The sequence below is a fragment of the Ciconia boyciana genome, chromosome 5 (genome assembly GCF_034638445.1).
Source record: "Ciconia boyciana chromosome 5, ASM3463844v1, whole genome shotgun sequence".
Lineage (NCBI taxonomy): Eukaryota > Metazoa > Chordata > Aves > Ciconiiformes > Ciconiidae > Ciconia > Ciconia boyciana.
In genome coordinates this window covers 81,590,176-81,605,483 of record NC_132938.1, presented here as the reverse complement: position 1 = coordinate 81,605,483, position 15,308 = coordinate 81,590,176, and the positions used below count along the sequence as shown (strand labels likewise).

General features: G+C 46.7%; 1 protein-coding gene across 3 annotated transcripts in view; it reads right to left on the bottom strand.

Moving 5' to 3' along the window:
* The window catches only part of CAMK2D (calcium/calmodulin dependent protein kinase II delta), a 163,581-nt gene extending 158,253 nt beyond the window's left edge, over positions 1–5,328 (bottom strand). Inside the window, exons 1-2 of one of the 3 annotated variants that reach the window (XM_072861741.1) lie at positions 5,054–5,328; positions 4,025–4,119 (exon numbers count right to left, since the gene is read on the bottom strand). In XM_072861741.1, coding sequence (XP_072717842.1) covers positions 4,025–4,119; positions 5,054–5,121 — 163 coding nt within the window. In that variant the 5' untranslated portion in view covers positions 5,122–5,328. The remainder of the gene's footprint in view (positions 1–4,024; positions 4,120–5,053) is intronic. The other 2 variants (XM_072861739.1, XM_072861738.1) reach the window with 2 other exon arrangements.
* Between the last annotated feature and the right edge of the window lie 9,980 nt (positions 5,329–15,308).

Genomic DNA, 15,308 nt, shown 5'->3' with positions numbered 1-15,308 from the left:
CTAGATTAGGAAGAATTATTTTCTCCTCCTATGGAGTACAGGAAGCCTTATTAGAGCTTGCCTTCCTGTAAAACATCTGGCACTGACTGACACAGGCTACCTGACTAAATGAAATGCTGGTCTAGTGACACAACAAAAACGTTTATCTCTGTGTCATGAAAAACTACTCTGAAAAATACTACCCCATATGCTTCACATTGCGTTCACCTCCCTAATGTATTTTAAATCACTTTAGGGATCATGAGGTGCTCTACGTGGACAGCTTTAGACACTGAAATACTCTTCCCACAGCAAGATTACTCAATACTGCCACTAAAATACTGTTCCGAAAGGGTGGAGTTTTCAGCCTCCTCACCCATCAGAGCTTGTTGCAGGGAAGTGCAGTTGCTCTGGTCACCTCTGGCTATGCCTTGCATCTGCAGTGACAAGCTCATAGGAAATACTCTCTTCTTTGAAGAATGGGAAGATGCTGAAAAAGATTGGGGAAATTTCCTGCTAAGAAGGAAGATAAATAACCAGCGAAGCCTCCAAGGCTTAAAGCTCAAAAGCTCACAGAAGCTAATGGAATGGCTGGTCCCTGAAAAGCTCACGAGAGCTTTTTCACAAAGAAGTGGTAACCTCCAGCTGATTCTTACATTACTCTTAATAATACGTATGCCCATAAACAAAGCGGTTTGTATTTCTGCTGCAGTAATCTAAGGGCTGGGAGAGGTGTGTCTAGGCAGTATTTACAGAAGCACCCTAGAAAAGAAAATGGAATGGAACATCACCCTCCTCTCCCAGATGCCATCAAATTGCCATCAAAGGCACAGTGCTTTTGGCCGCTACAGAGAAAACGTCAGTATGAGTTACTGGCAAAAATTACATCCAATGAAAATATATTAGTAATTGATCTTTTCAAGTATGATGAGAGAAGCAAACACTTGTCTCATCCTTTAAGTCAGAAAACAAGGCCCACACCTGTTAAGAAAATGGGATTTGTTTATATGAAATCAGTTTGGATCAAAGCCAGAAGACTCTCAAAAGAGAAGATAAAAGATGTACAGATAATGACAAAAAGAAAAAGATGATTTGTTAATTATTTGGTGTTTAGAACAGACGGGAAAACTAAAGTCACGTCACAGAAATTCACTTTTATCTACATTGCTTTCAACACAAGAAGAACAACACAGAGAAGCCCAAAACAGCACACTTTAGAAACCGAGTAATAAGAAAATCCCGACGACTTCATCAGGTGAAACGATACAGAACCCAGAACCAGCAAACATACATTCTTCACTTTATTCTTAGTTTTCTGTGTGCTTGTTCACTGTTGCATTTAATTTTAGAGGGATAAGTTACATACCTTCCCCCCCCCCCTTTTAAAAATCAGCAGCATAATCAAATCGTGTGAGCTTGTCTAGAACATACTCTATTGATACAAAACTAGCTGTTGATATTCTAATATCAATTTAATAAACTGATTTAGTAAATGCCAAGTCAAAGCTCAGAACTTTCAAGTACAGCTTAAGAGTACTTGAAGAAGAGAATATATGTTATTAGAATAAGTAAAAGCATTTTTTGCCATACTGAAATAAAGAGATTTAAATTGCAAATAGCTATTATTTCTATTACTAAAATCAGAAAAACATGGAATTGGAATTGTCACATAAAGTCAAATATTTAAAACCATAATTTCTTTTTAAGTGTTTTTATTATATTTTGGACTACAATTTGTAAATAAGAGCATAGCAGATATACATAACTGATCATCAGCTTAAAAGCACAAAGGTTACAGATGAAGCTGACCCCATGAACAGTCCTTTAGATTTACACTGTAACTGGTACTTCAAGTAAGAAGCAGGAAACACCAAAGTGAACTGCTACCTCATCATAAAGCAGTTCAGAATGAAACCTACAATTTAGATTTGCAAAACAGTATCTTAGTTATAAGCTGTATACCTATTATCAGCCAGGAGAAAGTATCACAGTTTGAGGCTTTTTAATGTTTAGTTTTTGCATCACAAGTGCAATTAAAGCACACCTTTCTGCAATTAAAGAATTGCCTAATAAGAATCTGAAGATTCCTCTAAGAAGCTTGCTCTTCAAAAGCTGTTTAGTAGATTTCAAAAAGCTAAAAACCAAAACAACCACCACAAAAATAACCCCAATCAAGCAAATAAAAAAGCTCAAATATTTCTGGGATCTCTGGAAACCGAGATGGAAATGCATTCCCTGCATTCGTGGACATGGCATCACATGCATTCTGATAAGAAAGGGTATTTCACAGTCCAGCTTTGAAGTGTAACCCCTTCCTTTATGAGCTTATGTGCTAAACCTGTAGAAAAATCTCTGTGTGAATTTTGCCTCATTCCATCTTAGAAGCCAAATTCTCCCGAATATGCTTCCACTCATTAATGGACTACACCAAGGACCAACCTGGTCCTGCATGAACAGTCAAAGTAGTACAAAATTAAAGCTTGTAATATACTACGTTCCAAACGATGACTTCTAAGGAAGACGAAGTTTTTATTAATTTAGCCTAGCATTTCAAGATTTATCCCATCATACATAAAACCCATGGCACTTAAGTAACCTGGTGCCGATCGTGCTACAGCTTCTCCCGTTGAAAGGTACTTAGATCTATGAAATCACACAGAATATGGTGGTTTATTTTAAATATCAAAATTCAACAGATCACATTATTGTGCTAACAAAAGAAAAAGGAAGATCTGTTTTGAGCAGACTTGTGAAAATATTTTATCTCAAGTATTACCGTTTTCTTAACCTCTCTCCCTTTAAATCTGTAACTCTACAAAGGAGTATTTTAAATTTAAATACCTTTTGAAAAATAAAGGAAAACAAATCTCGCAGTGAGAGAATGAAGACTAAAATTCAGCAAAAGGTAAAAAGTGAATTTTCACACAACTTTCATCAGCTGAAAGTCAGAGTATTGACACAATGTTGAAAGATCTTTGTCAGAGAGCAGCATGTTATCAGAACATGCCATGTCATATGTAATATTTTATGTTTAAATTTTATGAATTAATTCAAACTGCTCTTTACCTGCAGCGATTCCTTTGCGTCAAAAGCAAGCCAGGCCATAATCAGGTTTACACTCTGACACTGTTTGCTTGTTCACTGCCGCGTTCTTTACCACACCACAAATTCATATCAAAACATAGATAACGTTAATGGACAATAACCCGTAATCCCTGACACCCTAGCACAAGCACTCCGACTTGGACTTAACACGCAATTGACATATGACCATTAAGGCTTGCTTTCGACAACAGCAACCCACAGTATGTGTATATTTACCTCAAATATATCATAAAGACATATCCACTGATACTGAAAATACCTAGGAAATATACGCATCACGCGGAAAGTATAAACCAACTGTGCAGCAGGTATTATGGTTGGGTTGTAACAGTAAAACAGTTCATCACTTAATCAGAACGACTTGCTCCAGAAATGGTTAGTTCATAAAATGACAATTTTCTTCCTTAACATAATTTTCTTCTCCTAACAAAGTTTAGTATGAGGTAGAAGTACACTTTTTCTCATGCATTCATAGTCAGATAAGCCATGATGTTCATGTTTAAATGCAATGGAAACACAGAATTCAGTAAAGCTATACTTAAAATAAAAGCCATAATGTAAACTTACTATTTCTCAATCTTCCCCAAAAAATCAGCTTGCAAAATGCTTGCAAGCTAATATTCAAAGTTATTTAGATACAAAATTGAAGAGGCTGCATTACGTTAAATTGTTTTAGTATTTGCACATCTTCTCTTGAAATGCTTTACAGCAACCTCAGACCTCCACGCAGTCAATCCACGAAACATTTTAACACAGAAAAAAACCAAGCACCAAGGAAACAAAAAAAACCCACCCCACTCCAAGGAAATAATAATTAAAAAATGTACGAAGAAATATATGTATAAATCAGTTAGCTATTTTTATTATTTTTTAACGCTTACCACAAGAATGCAAAAAACGGGGAGGAGGCATCATAAATACTAGGTTAAAATATACCCACCCCTAGCCGAAAGCTTTTTGGTGTTGATAATTTTGGCAGCATACTCTTGTCCAGTGGTGATTTTCATACACCTTCTCACGACGGAGAACGCCCCTCTGGAAACCAAGAAGCGGACAAAGTGTCAGCCCGACTGAAACAGTTCACTGCCATTACCGGCGCGAAGGTTTTAACGGGTTTCAGTGAGAGGTGTGATGTCGGCAGAATTAAAAAAATAGTAATTTTTTTTTCAGAAAGTGCCGGCCAACATTGATTTTATTCACCGCAACAGCAAACTCTAGTCAGAAACGCGGGTAGAAGCCGTGTCACCGAACCCATCCCCGACTGTCACCGCCGGCGGCTGGGCACTTTTCACTACCCCAAGGCCGGCACACACCGTGGGGGCCGTGCGGCGGCGGCCCCGTTCCCGGCCCCGTGTCCCCCCCCCCCGCCCCCCCCGGTGACACCGGCGCCCCGCCGCCCGCCCTCCCCGGGCCGCCAACATGGCGATGGGGCCGAGAGCCGCCGTCCCCGGCCCCGCGCCGCCTCCCGCCCCGCCGCCGGGGGGCGCCGCGCCCCGCCCCGCCCGCCGTCCCCTCACCGACCGAGACCCCCACCCCTGCCCGCTGCAGCCATAAGAATAAAAAATAATAAGTAACCATACGGCAGCTCCCGCACCTCCCGCGGCGGGAGGCCGAGGGCAGCTCCCCGCCGCCCGCCCGGAGCCTCTCGCCGCCCCGGGGCCGTACCTAGCCCGGGGAACGGGCGGGCGCGGAGCCCGCTCCCCCACCCCGCAAACAGCGCCCGGGCGTCGGGGGGGGGGGGGGGGGGGCTGCAAGGCCGGAGCCAGGACGCTCCCCCCGCTGGCCCTCCGCAGCCGGGCGCCCCGCCGGGCTTTCAGCATCGGTCAGGCGGCAGCCCGCCACCGGGGCTCACGCACCGAGCCCTCACAGCCAGCGGTGCCTTCCCCCCCACCCGGTTCCCCAGCCCCGAGCCGGCTACCCCACGCCGTCCCCCCAACGGCGGGGCGCGCCCGACGGGCTCCGTCCTTACTTCCCGAGCTCCTCGAAGAGCTGGTACTCGTCGGTGAAGCGGGTGCAGGTGGTGGTTGAGGCCATCATGAGGACGGGCGGCCGCCGGTACCTCCGGCGGCCAGGGACGGCGAGGCGGTGACGGCGGAGGGGCTGCGAGGCGAGGCGAGGCGAGGCTCCGCGCCGGCTTCTCCTCCTCCCCGCCGCCGCCTCCTCCCGTGACGGGGCTGCCTCCGCGCCCTCCTCTCCGCCAGCTGGCGCGTCCTCCCCGCGCAGGTCTTCGGTCTTCCCCCTCCCCTCGCCCCCGCCCTTTCGGGAAACAAACAAATAAATAAATAAATCGGCCGCCGCCTCCCTCGAGCCCGCCGCCCGCCGGGGGAGCTGGCGCCGAAAGGGAAAGCAAAACCGGGGCGGGGGGCGCGGCGCCTCCGGCCGAGGGGTGCCTCCGCCTTCCGCTCCCCCCCGCGGCGGCTGCCGGCCAGCGGGGCCGCCGCGCCTCTGCCCCGTCTGCCGGTGCCGTGCCTCCCCCTAGCGACCCCAGCCCGCCGGCCGCGGCCGCCCCGTCGCGGCTCCCTCTCTCCCCCCCGCCCCGCCGGTCGGGGACGCCGTAGCGAGGAGACTCTCGCACTGCGGCCGGGGACCCGCGCCGCACCGGCAGCGGGGAGAGCCCTTCCGAGCCCTCCTTCCCTTCCCTTCCCTTCCCTTCCCTTCCCTTCCCTTCCCTTCCCCTCCGCCCCGCTCCGCACCGGGGACGGCGGCGGCAGCGGGAGGCGCTCGCGCCCGGCGCCTCTCGCCCTGAGGAAACGGATGCACCTGCGCCCCGTTCCTCGGCGACCGCCTGACGTCACAAACCGCCCGCCCGGGGCCGGGGGGGGGTGTGTGTGTGTGCGTGTGTGTGTGCGTGTGTGTGTGTGTGTGCGTGCGTGTGCGGTGGCGGCCCACCCGTGCGCGCGCGGCAGCGGCGGCACCCGGCGGGAAGCGCGAGCACGCGCGCGGCCAGGGGCCGCCGCGAGGGCGGCAGCGGCGGGGGCGCCCCGCCCCCCCCCCCCGCGTCACGGCGGCCCTGCCCGCGTGCGGGAGGGCAGCGGGACCGCGCGTGCGCCGGGTCGCGCGCGGGGCGGCGGCAGCGGCCGCGGGGCCTCCGGGCCCGCCCGCACCTGCCGGGCGCGGGTGTCCGCGGGCGGGGCCCGTCCTCCGCCGCCCCCGGGGCCCGTCCCAGGCTCCCCGCCGCACCGGCCGCCCCCGCAGCGCGGCTGCGCTGGCCCCGGCCTCCCTTTGGCCGGGTCTGGGGCGAAAGCGGCTCGTTGGCGGGGGCGCGCTGCCGTGCTCCGGCGGCGGGGGGGGGGGGGGTGTGTGTGTCTGTGCGGGAGGCCGTGCCCCCCGGGGGGACGGCGGCCTCTCGGCGAGGCGCGGGGGCTTCGTGCGGCGGCCCGCAGCGCCTCGCCGGGCGGGAGATCGGGGAGAGGAGCAAGGGCTGCTGGAGGTGGCGGCACACGGCGTGCCGGACCCGCGGGCCCCGCTCTGTCGTGGGATAAACGCACCGGCTGTCGTGGCATAAACCGGCTGTCGTGGCATAAACAGCTTCGTCACAATTAGTAATTCGTGACAACTCTCCTTAGGCCCGGAATCACCGCAAGACAGTCCGTATTTCACGATGAAGTTAGGGTCAAGCTAGACGAGGCCGATACCCCTCGGCTCGTCTCTGCGGCCGGCTGCCTTAGACCGGCCACCGCAGTCGGTCACCCCGAATCCGCGGGGATCCAGCCTGAGGGATCACGAGCGGGAGCAGCGAAAGGAGAATGGCCGACCGTGGAAGTCACCGCCGGCGTCGGCAGCTCGGAGGAACGTCAGGCCATGGGTGTCGGCCGTCGCCTCGAGGAGCCGTCGAGACGCGCGCGCTGCGAAGGGACCACCGCACGCACCAGACCGGGAGTCCGAGCAGGGAGTCCGAGCAGCGCTGGATTTGCGGCACAGATGCACGGGGAGGGTTGAGAACGCAAAGCAGAGAGCGCACGTGCGGCGGTGACGATAAAATGTGATGGTGAACAGCTGTCTCGGTTCTTTGACCTTGGGCTAATTGCTGTCCCAAATAAGGGCAGGCTTCTCCGTTAAAATAGCACGCACCCGCATCGTCAAAGAGCAGAAATGAGCGCAAAATGAGGGGTTACCGGGCCGTCTTGAGTGGTCCTGAAATTCAAGAGAGAATTCGGCAAGATACTTTATATGTGTTTGGTTTGGAAGCGTTTGGAATGTAATTGTTTTCGTGTTTCTGACAGTAATACTAAAAATGCGGTTGAAATAAATAACGGCGTTTGTGTGTTGGAATTTTGGGGGGTAAGTGAAAAATGCGTGGATCTTCAGATTTGCTTTGTCCGTAAGATTTCCTTTTCTAAAATATTTAAAGTAATAGCGGCAGATGAAGACCATGCTAGTTGTTGGAACTAGAGCGATTTTCAAAACCAAAACTCCCCATTTCCCAACCTCGACATTTTTCCTTTAAAAAGCCCTTTTTATGTCTACGTGCCCCCAGTGCCTTCGTAACTTCACTCCTATTTCTGGCCTAGGCTTCGCCAAGGAGTAGTTGCTTCACTTTGGGCAAGTTGTGTCGTTTTGCTTTTATTCCTTTGATAAACTAAGCGGCGGAGAGATAAGTAATGAGTTAAATTAACATCTGCGCAAGCGCTTTAAATGTTTAAAGCGCTGAGTGCGTCGGTTTGCGGTACAACTAGAGCGCCGCTGTAAAAGGCAGCGGGTAGCTTGAGTCTAAGTAGGCAGTCTAAAGCATCTAAATCTTTATTTTGATACGTGAGAAGACACGTACAAAACGCATCCACAAAGGTTTCTTTTGCTTTAAAGCTCTGGAGTTTCTAGGATCGGGATGCAGAGCTGTGATCTTGTAGGAAGAGTTAAAAACCCCCCAACTCTTCCCCAAACTAAGGTGAACGCCCGTGTGCCTACAGTGGCAAGGCGTGAGCCTCGGTACGAGGGTGATTTTCCTCTGGGCGAGGCAGCTGCGCCTCATCCAAATGCGCGAAATTCACGGCATAAAGGCGGCAGTGAAGGAAGTCTGAAACTTGCGAGCAAGTACAAAGCGTTTACTCCGCAAGTTCCTCCCCGGGGAAACGTTCTGTGCAGCAGCGCGGGTACGAAAAGGCTGGAGGATGTTTCAATTTAGATCAGCAAATTTACACTGAAGCAAGAGTGAATCTATTCTCAGATCAGTGAAGGGAATGTGCATTAAAAGAGTATTGGGCGTATTTCTTAGTTCCCTCTAACCAAAACATACCATGGGAGTTGTGCATAATTTTGTATATATCTGCATAAATAACGCAATCAGCAGTACTGAAACCCCCGAGTGGTCTGATGATGGTGAGTATTTACGAGGGCATGTCTGCCGGGTTCCTTATCTGGACATACACAGACTTTCAAAAATTAAACAAATTCCCCTGCCCTATGTCATTTTTTCCTAACCGTATATTCTGACAACAAGCATTTGGCCAAAGTATCTGTTAGTACTGTGCCACACAGTTATTATTTAATAACAAAATGTTCAGAAGAAATTATTAAAGTCAATTCGCTTTCTTTCCTTGCTGTTGTTTTTGTGGGGTTTTTAATGACATTATAAGGATGCATGATCCAAACGGAGATTTTTTTCTAAAAAAATTCCTTTTGGTTTTTTTCCCATTTCCCAATCTAGGGGAAAAAAAAAAAAGTCCAAGAAGAGGCCACGGAGTTCTGACAGAAATACCAAGCATGAATTTTATTACAGGAGCTAAGGAAAGAAAATAATTGTTTACAAGATCAGTATCATAGGACTTGGAGCATTTCCATAAGGAGAGATACTAGGGAAGTGATGAATAGCTTGGAAACACTTCAGAGTCTTTTTTCTTGTTACAACAGTCATCTCTTCAATGTAGTTCACTCTTGAGCTGAAACAAAACCACAATTTGTAGCTGCCGTTTAAGCACTCCATGCATTCCCCAAATTCTTCCTGAGTAGAGCAAAGCAGCCAGCATGGCAGCCAAGGATCTGGCCCACTAGGTTACCTTCGAAAAGCTGGTTAGAGCTTCAGGTTTCTATTAAGGCCACAGAAGGAATTAATCTGTGGTCGATCTAGTGGATGCAGAAAGTCAAATCTCAATAATGAACCGAATAAAGGCTTAAAAAACATCCCAGAGCATGGTTCTCTTCTCCAGAAGTTTTTTTAAGAGAGCAGTAAACAGTTCAAGTCCGTAAGAAACTGAAGAGCTGTTCCTCTAAAGTTCCTGTGGTTTAACAGCGCGGTGGAATGAATTATATATTCAACTTTAGAATCTGAAACAACATTTATTGTGGCAAAGGAAATTGTATTTATTTTAAGAGTTTGCTATTCAGCAAGGTCTTTGCTTCGTATGGCTTTATTTTTAGACAGCCGAAGTGAGGTTTTCACTGTATTTCTGATCTTGCAAATACAGATTTTCTATTTGCTTATGTTTTGAAGGAGTCGGAGAGCTTTCAAAAGGTCATTCGTGTAGACTTCTCATTATGAGGACTGCTAGGAATATTGTATATTTAGTTCGTGACCAAAGGCAACAGCCATTTACAGCAGAGGTCTAGACAGAAAATGGCCTGAAAACCTGAGTAATCTTGGGTTTAGCGAAATAAATGCTTTATGACCAGATGGTCTTGAATAGAAATCCTTGGTCCTTCCCACGGTTGCACGTATTCTTGTGGCAAAGGGCTTACTGCCTTGGGGCAACTGAGTGAAAACATTGAAGCGATTACGGGTACGTTATTGCAGAAAAGCTGAAAACCTGTGGTTAGATCAGTAAAATATCCCTCTCTTGTTGATTTAAAATGTGATCCAAATGCCTCCTTACTAGCACATTGAAAGTATCATCGTTTTTCCGCAGAGGCTCGCATTGATAATGCATGACAAACATCCCTGAACTGGCCAAGGTGGTTGTGGGCTTGATCTAACGAGCATCAAGGCGGTGAAGGACGCCGAGATCTACGGGGTAGGGCACCAAAGCTCAACGTTTCTGCGAGCACAATCAGCAGGGAGGGCGGCGGGTAGGAGTACCATGGAAAAGTCAGAGGAGAGATGTCAAACTAGGACCAAAAAAAGGAAGAGGGAGTGCTGTGTGGTGGCGAGAGGAAGGGAGAGGTGTTAGACAGCAGATGGAAAGGCGAAATTAGACCAATGGACCTGTGGCTGATGGAGTTACGTGGCGTGTGCAGTGAGAGATGAGAAGAAAGACAGAGAGTAAATGGGTTTTATAATAGGAATGGCGAATCACAGAAACGTAACAAATGAAGAGGACAGGGAACAAAGGGAGGAAACTTGTTCTAAGAAAAAGGAGTAAGTAAAGGGAAATTGAAAGAAGGTAAAACAGTTGTTAGGGTCAGAAACAAAAATAATCGATGTGAAAGTGGATAGAAAAATGAAAATCTGAAGACAGGAGGAAAAATGGAGAGAGGTTAATCAATGAAAAGATCAAACAGGTATGTGGGAACAAGGAAAGATGAAAGAACAGGATAAAAAAAGGATCAACGGTGAGAAATCACACAGAAGACAATATATGGGTTTGCAGTTCATTGTAACAGTTTGAACTGGAGGCAACAGGTTTCAGGTCAGTACTGAATTATCTGTTGCACCATAGGTTGTATCTCTCTCTTGTTTTCTCATTGGAGCTGTTGGACTTTCCTAAATAAAGTTTTTTGGGGGTAGAAGCACTGGTAACATCACCTGCTCGGGGTGCCAGAGCCTCACTCGTTGTAGCCCATCATCTCCAAGTGATGATGGTGGCCTAAGGTGTGTCCTAATGTCTTCTGCTGGAGCAGCTCCCTCCCAGACACCTTCTGATCAGTGCTGACTCCAGAAACCGGTGCCAGCCCCAGGCATCCCAGGTCTCCGGCCGCGGTGGAGCTGCTCAGCACCCTGCCCTAGGGCTTGGTTTCTTTCCACGGGGAAGCAACCTTGCTCAGTCCCTTGCTGCGCTTGTTCCACCATGTGTGCATAAGCACTCAGAGCAGCAGATCCTTGAAGGTTCCCCAAAGAAAATTAATTATTTATCCATTATTTACACTCCTGGCAAGCACCTTACTGCCTGACTCTGGCAGTGTGTGTGCTCGCTCTTATTCTCCTGCTGGAGCACTCTTACGTAGGATTAGTTTACTTTTCAGTGAACCAGAAAGATGTTGGCAGAATAACTGATTTGATAGCTCGGTGATTCTGTCACGCTCTTGGTATGCAGGAGACCAAGACTTCTCCCTGGCCTAAAAAAGCATTACTCCTGACAGACTAGCAGGCATTGCTGGCCATCTAACTCCTACCTCTAGAAGCACGACAGGGAGAACTAGGTGAAAAATTAATGCGGGTTTTTTTAATCTTTGTGTGTGCGTGGCAAGGACAAAAATACAGGCTTAGCAAAACTGAGATGTTTTAATTCGTTTACATCAGAAACAGAAATGCTCTAGTAAGTTATAAGTTTCATCTCAGAATGTTAAATAATACATTTTTCTTCTCTTCTATTTGAAGGTATTTTTAATTAAGAATGTTCCTTTAAAATAATGAAGAGAGTGATTTCTTCTTAATGCGCTTTAATTTTGAGCTGAGTAATTTTTTATGCATTCCTAGCAAACAAAATGTCACATTATTTACACAGCTCTTCTTACAAGCAAGTAGCAGAGTCAGCAACACTCCAAGAATTCTGCCTTTTGCCACTGACTTGCATGACATGGATTTGAATGATAGATATTATTAAAAAAAAGATTCTTCAAGCTGTGAATAAATTAGTCAATGGAGCAAGGACTGGAAGGTGAGAAGGACGAGCAGAACACAGAATAGCATGCAGAAGGTTGCTGTCTTATGCACTTGATGACTGAAACCATGTCAATGGGATGCCAAATTCAGGAGTTCAGTGACAAAGGCAGCAGACACCACTGCTCTAAGCAGTAACATTTTGAATCCTCAGATCTAACTAAGGAAAGACCAGTGATTAATTGGAAGTGTCCAGAATGCTTCAGTAAAGGTATTACAAACTGTAACATTTAGGAGCATTACTGCATAGTTACGATATATTTTTTAAAAAGGGAAGGGGATATTTCTTCTTCTTAAAATTGAGCCGTTGACCAGCTGGATTATTATTGGTTTCCTCATCAGTTGTATTTATCCGTAGGCAAATCACCCTTCCCCTCTGAGTTGAATAAGGACTTATCCCAGTAGCTACTGAAGTTAATGGGATTCTTTTCCTTGTTTTCAGTAGATCACCTGGTGGACGTGGTAAAGAGAACAGCTTGGACAAGTTGAGCTGTACATATTCTTAAGCAGACAGGCTAGCTTATAGTCTGCCAAGATTACTGCTGAACCTCAAAAGTCATTTTGTAGAGGAAGACAGAACAGATTTTTCCAGACTGCACTTTTCTTCTGGGCACTAGAGCCACAAGAGCCCGCAGACTGAATTCTGTAAGACCTCACTAGGCTGTACACTGCTTATCCGTATTTGCTACGTCCAGCATCCAGGAGCTGATATCCCAAATGCTGTCAATAACTATATATTGGGGTGTGCGCCCCTGTGCACAGTTATGTTGCAGTTAGATGGTACAGTGCAGAACAAGCACAAGAAAGAAATAAAATGATGAAAATTTTCCATACAGCAAAAATATCTTTGATATTAACTTCAGGAATTAAAATTGAATGATTCCAAGATGCCACTAAAGCGGTCTGGATTTTCCTCCCCATCAGCTGGCCAACATAGTTTACATTTAATAACTTTAGGACTTTCTTTGTTTAGAGTTGCCAACATTAACAAAAAAACTGCTCTGGTCTGAAACATAGATGTGACAAATACAGACATAGCTGTTACAAATTTCTCTGAAACTCATATAGACCCAGTCTTCATTAAATTCCTCCCCGCTCTCCTTTGAGGAGGAACGGGAAAGCGATCTGCCACGTAGAAGAATCAACCATGGGTAAGAAAGATGCCAGGGAGATACATCACATTGACAAAGCTCTTTCCAAGGAAAGGTAGAGGAAGAGAAACAACAAAACTCACCGATCAGCCCCCAGAAACTCAAGTTACTGTTGGAAAATTGCTCATGAAATCTTCTCTGTACAAGGGCATAGGTCTGCTCCTGACCATGCTCATTTCACGTGTAGGAGCAGTTGAACTACTTCAGGGAAACTGGTATTGACAAATACAAGCAGATCAATCGTTTAAGTTAGATGCAGCTTTGGGGTCATTGCAACCTAACTTGCAGGGTTTCAGGAGGTGCCAGGCCTCCAAAGTGTGAGCAAAAAGCCCAGCAATTTTGGAGGTGGCGTGCTGGAGGAGGTGGCACGTGCGGCAGAAGCTGAAGGAGCGGAGAAGGGACGTCCCGACGAGTGCGTGCTGGCTCCGATGTGCTTCTGTAGCTTCCTCTTACCGCTCTTTGAGGGGTTTGTTTGATTGATTTCTGTGGTTGCTTTCCAAATGTTTCTGGAAGTTTTAGCACCAGCCTTGAGCTCTGTATGACTGGATGACTCAGAAAGGATAAATATATCTCCTTCCAGAGCTCCCAGGGGTTTGTTACTTTTGGTTCAGTGGTGATAGGCTCTGAGAAATACATGCATTTCTCTGGCGTGGTAAGAGGTCCAATTTTAATATTACCTTGTCATACAAACTCAAGAGAAATATATGCATCTGGAAAAGCTGGCTATGACAACCTCAATATCATCAAGATTATGAATTAACTATGATCTCGGCTGACATACTCCACAGAAGCTCACAGGTCTACAAATGAAGTAGGAAACAGAGGAGTCTGCATCTGCTCGTCTGCTGTGCCCCCCTTGCGTTAAGCAAGCTCCATAAAGGCATCAGAGAATGCAGGCAACTCCAAAATGCTGCAAACCCACCGTGACTCCATGCTGGTCTCATGAATCCCGTACCACAGCTCCCAGAAGAACTGGGCCAGGAAGAGGCGGTGAAAAGGAGTGGGAATAAAACGATGTGCTTCAGTTATTCCGAAGTCACCCAAAAGCCTGCTGGATCTTATAGCCAGTTATCACAACGAGGAGCAAACCCTAGGCTGGTCTAACCAGGGACCGAAAGTCAGGGATGTATAATAAAAGTTCAAGACATCTCTATTCATTTGGGAGAAATCACACGCAATCATTTAAGTCGTGCTGAGTCTTCATTCTGAATGCTTTTGGGGGATTGGTTTGTAGTTTTTTCAGGCATTTCCTAAAGCAAATGAGGGAGGTGACTCGAAGTAATTTCATCTACCGTACGTTTTAGATTCAGAGCATCCTTCTGATGAAGAAAGTTAAAGAAGGAAATTAGTAACAGAGTCCCCTGCTTCCCATACACAGGCATTCCCAGCACTGGAGACGAAAAGGCTTTCCGAGAGGAGGTGAGGCCAGAACCAAGCAGTAATGGAGTTAATCAGAGCTGAGAAAAGAGGCAGGCTCGAATTTTATGGGGGAAATAACTCCATGTTGAGACTTCAGAAGTAGGGGAACATTCTCAGAGTGGTGAGAAAAGGGAAATATTTTGATGGCAATAGTTTGCACAGGCTGAACCGAAGAGGGGAGAAAAGATTTGGTCAGAAAAGGGGAAGATCTTGAAAGAACCAGTGCATAGGCTAGTGTCGAGACAGTGTTGACCGGGGAGAAGGCTGACTTTTGAGAAAAACATGGTTGTAAGACTTTAAATGTAAGTAGAGGAGAAATGCAGTAACTGGTTTCATGACCTAGACAGCAGGGAGTGCTAATAGTAAGAGAAAACTCAAAGGAAATAAGAATAAAGATATGTACAACTTCCAAACAGCTAGCCTGTAGACTAATTTAACTTTGTCAGAATGCCGTTTCTTACGTCTTCACGTATTGCACTCAGCATACTTCAGAATACTCAGAGCAACAAAGATATTCTTATTTACTGGCCAAAAAAGATCAAGTAAAAATGATTCCTTGAATTAAGTGCAAATTGTCTAAATCAGTTCACTGGAACAAATCTATTTGACTAAGGGAAGTTTCGGTTTCCTTTTCGAGTGGAGTTACTTTGCAAAATGGAAATCGGTAATACAAGAAACCCCTTTTTCTTTCTTTTTGTTTTTTTGTTTTAATCATTTGCAAGAGTGCCAACATTTCCTTTACCGTGTTATCTCGAGCTCCACAGAACGTTTATTGTTGTAGCGCGGAAGATCTTGATAAGGGCACAGCTGTGAATGTGACCGCTGTGTTTCAGTTATATGTACCATGATATTTGTTCTCCCTGCTTTTATGGTACAAAAGGCTACTGTAATGATCCTTACCGTTT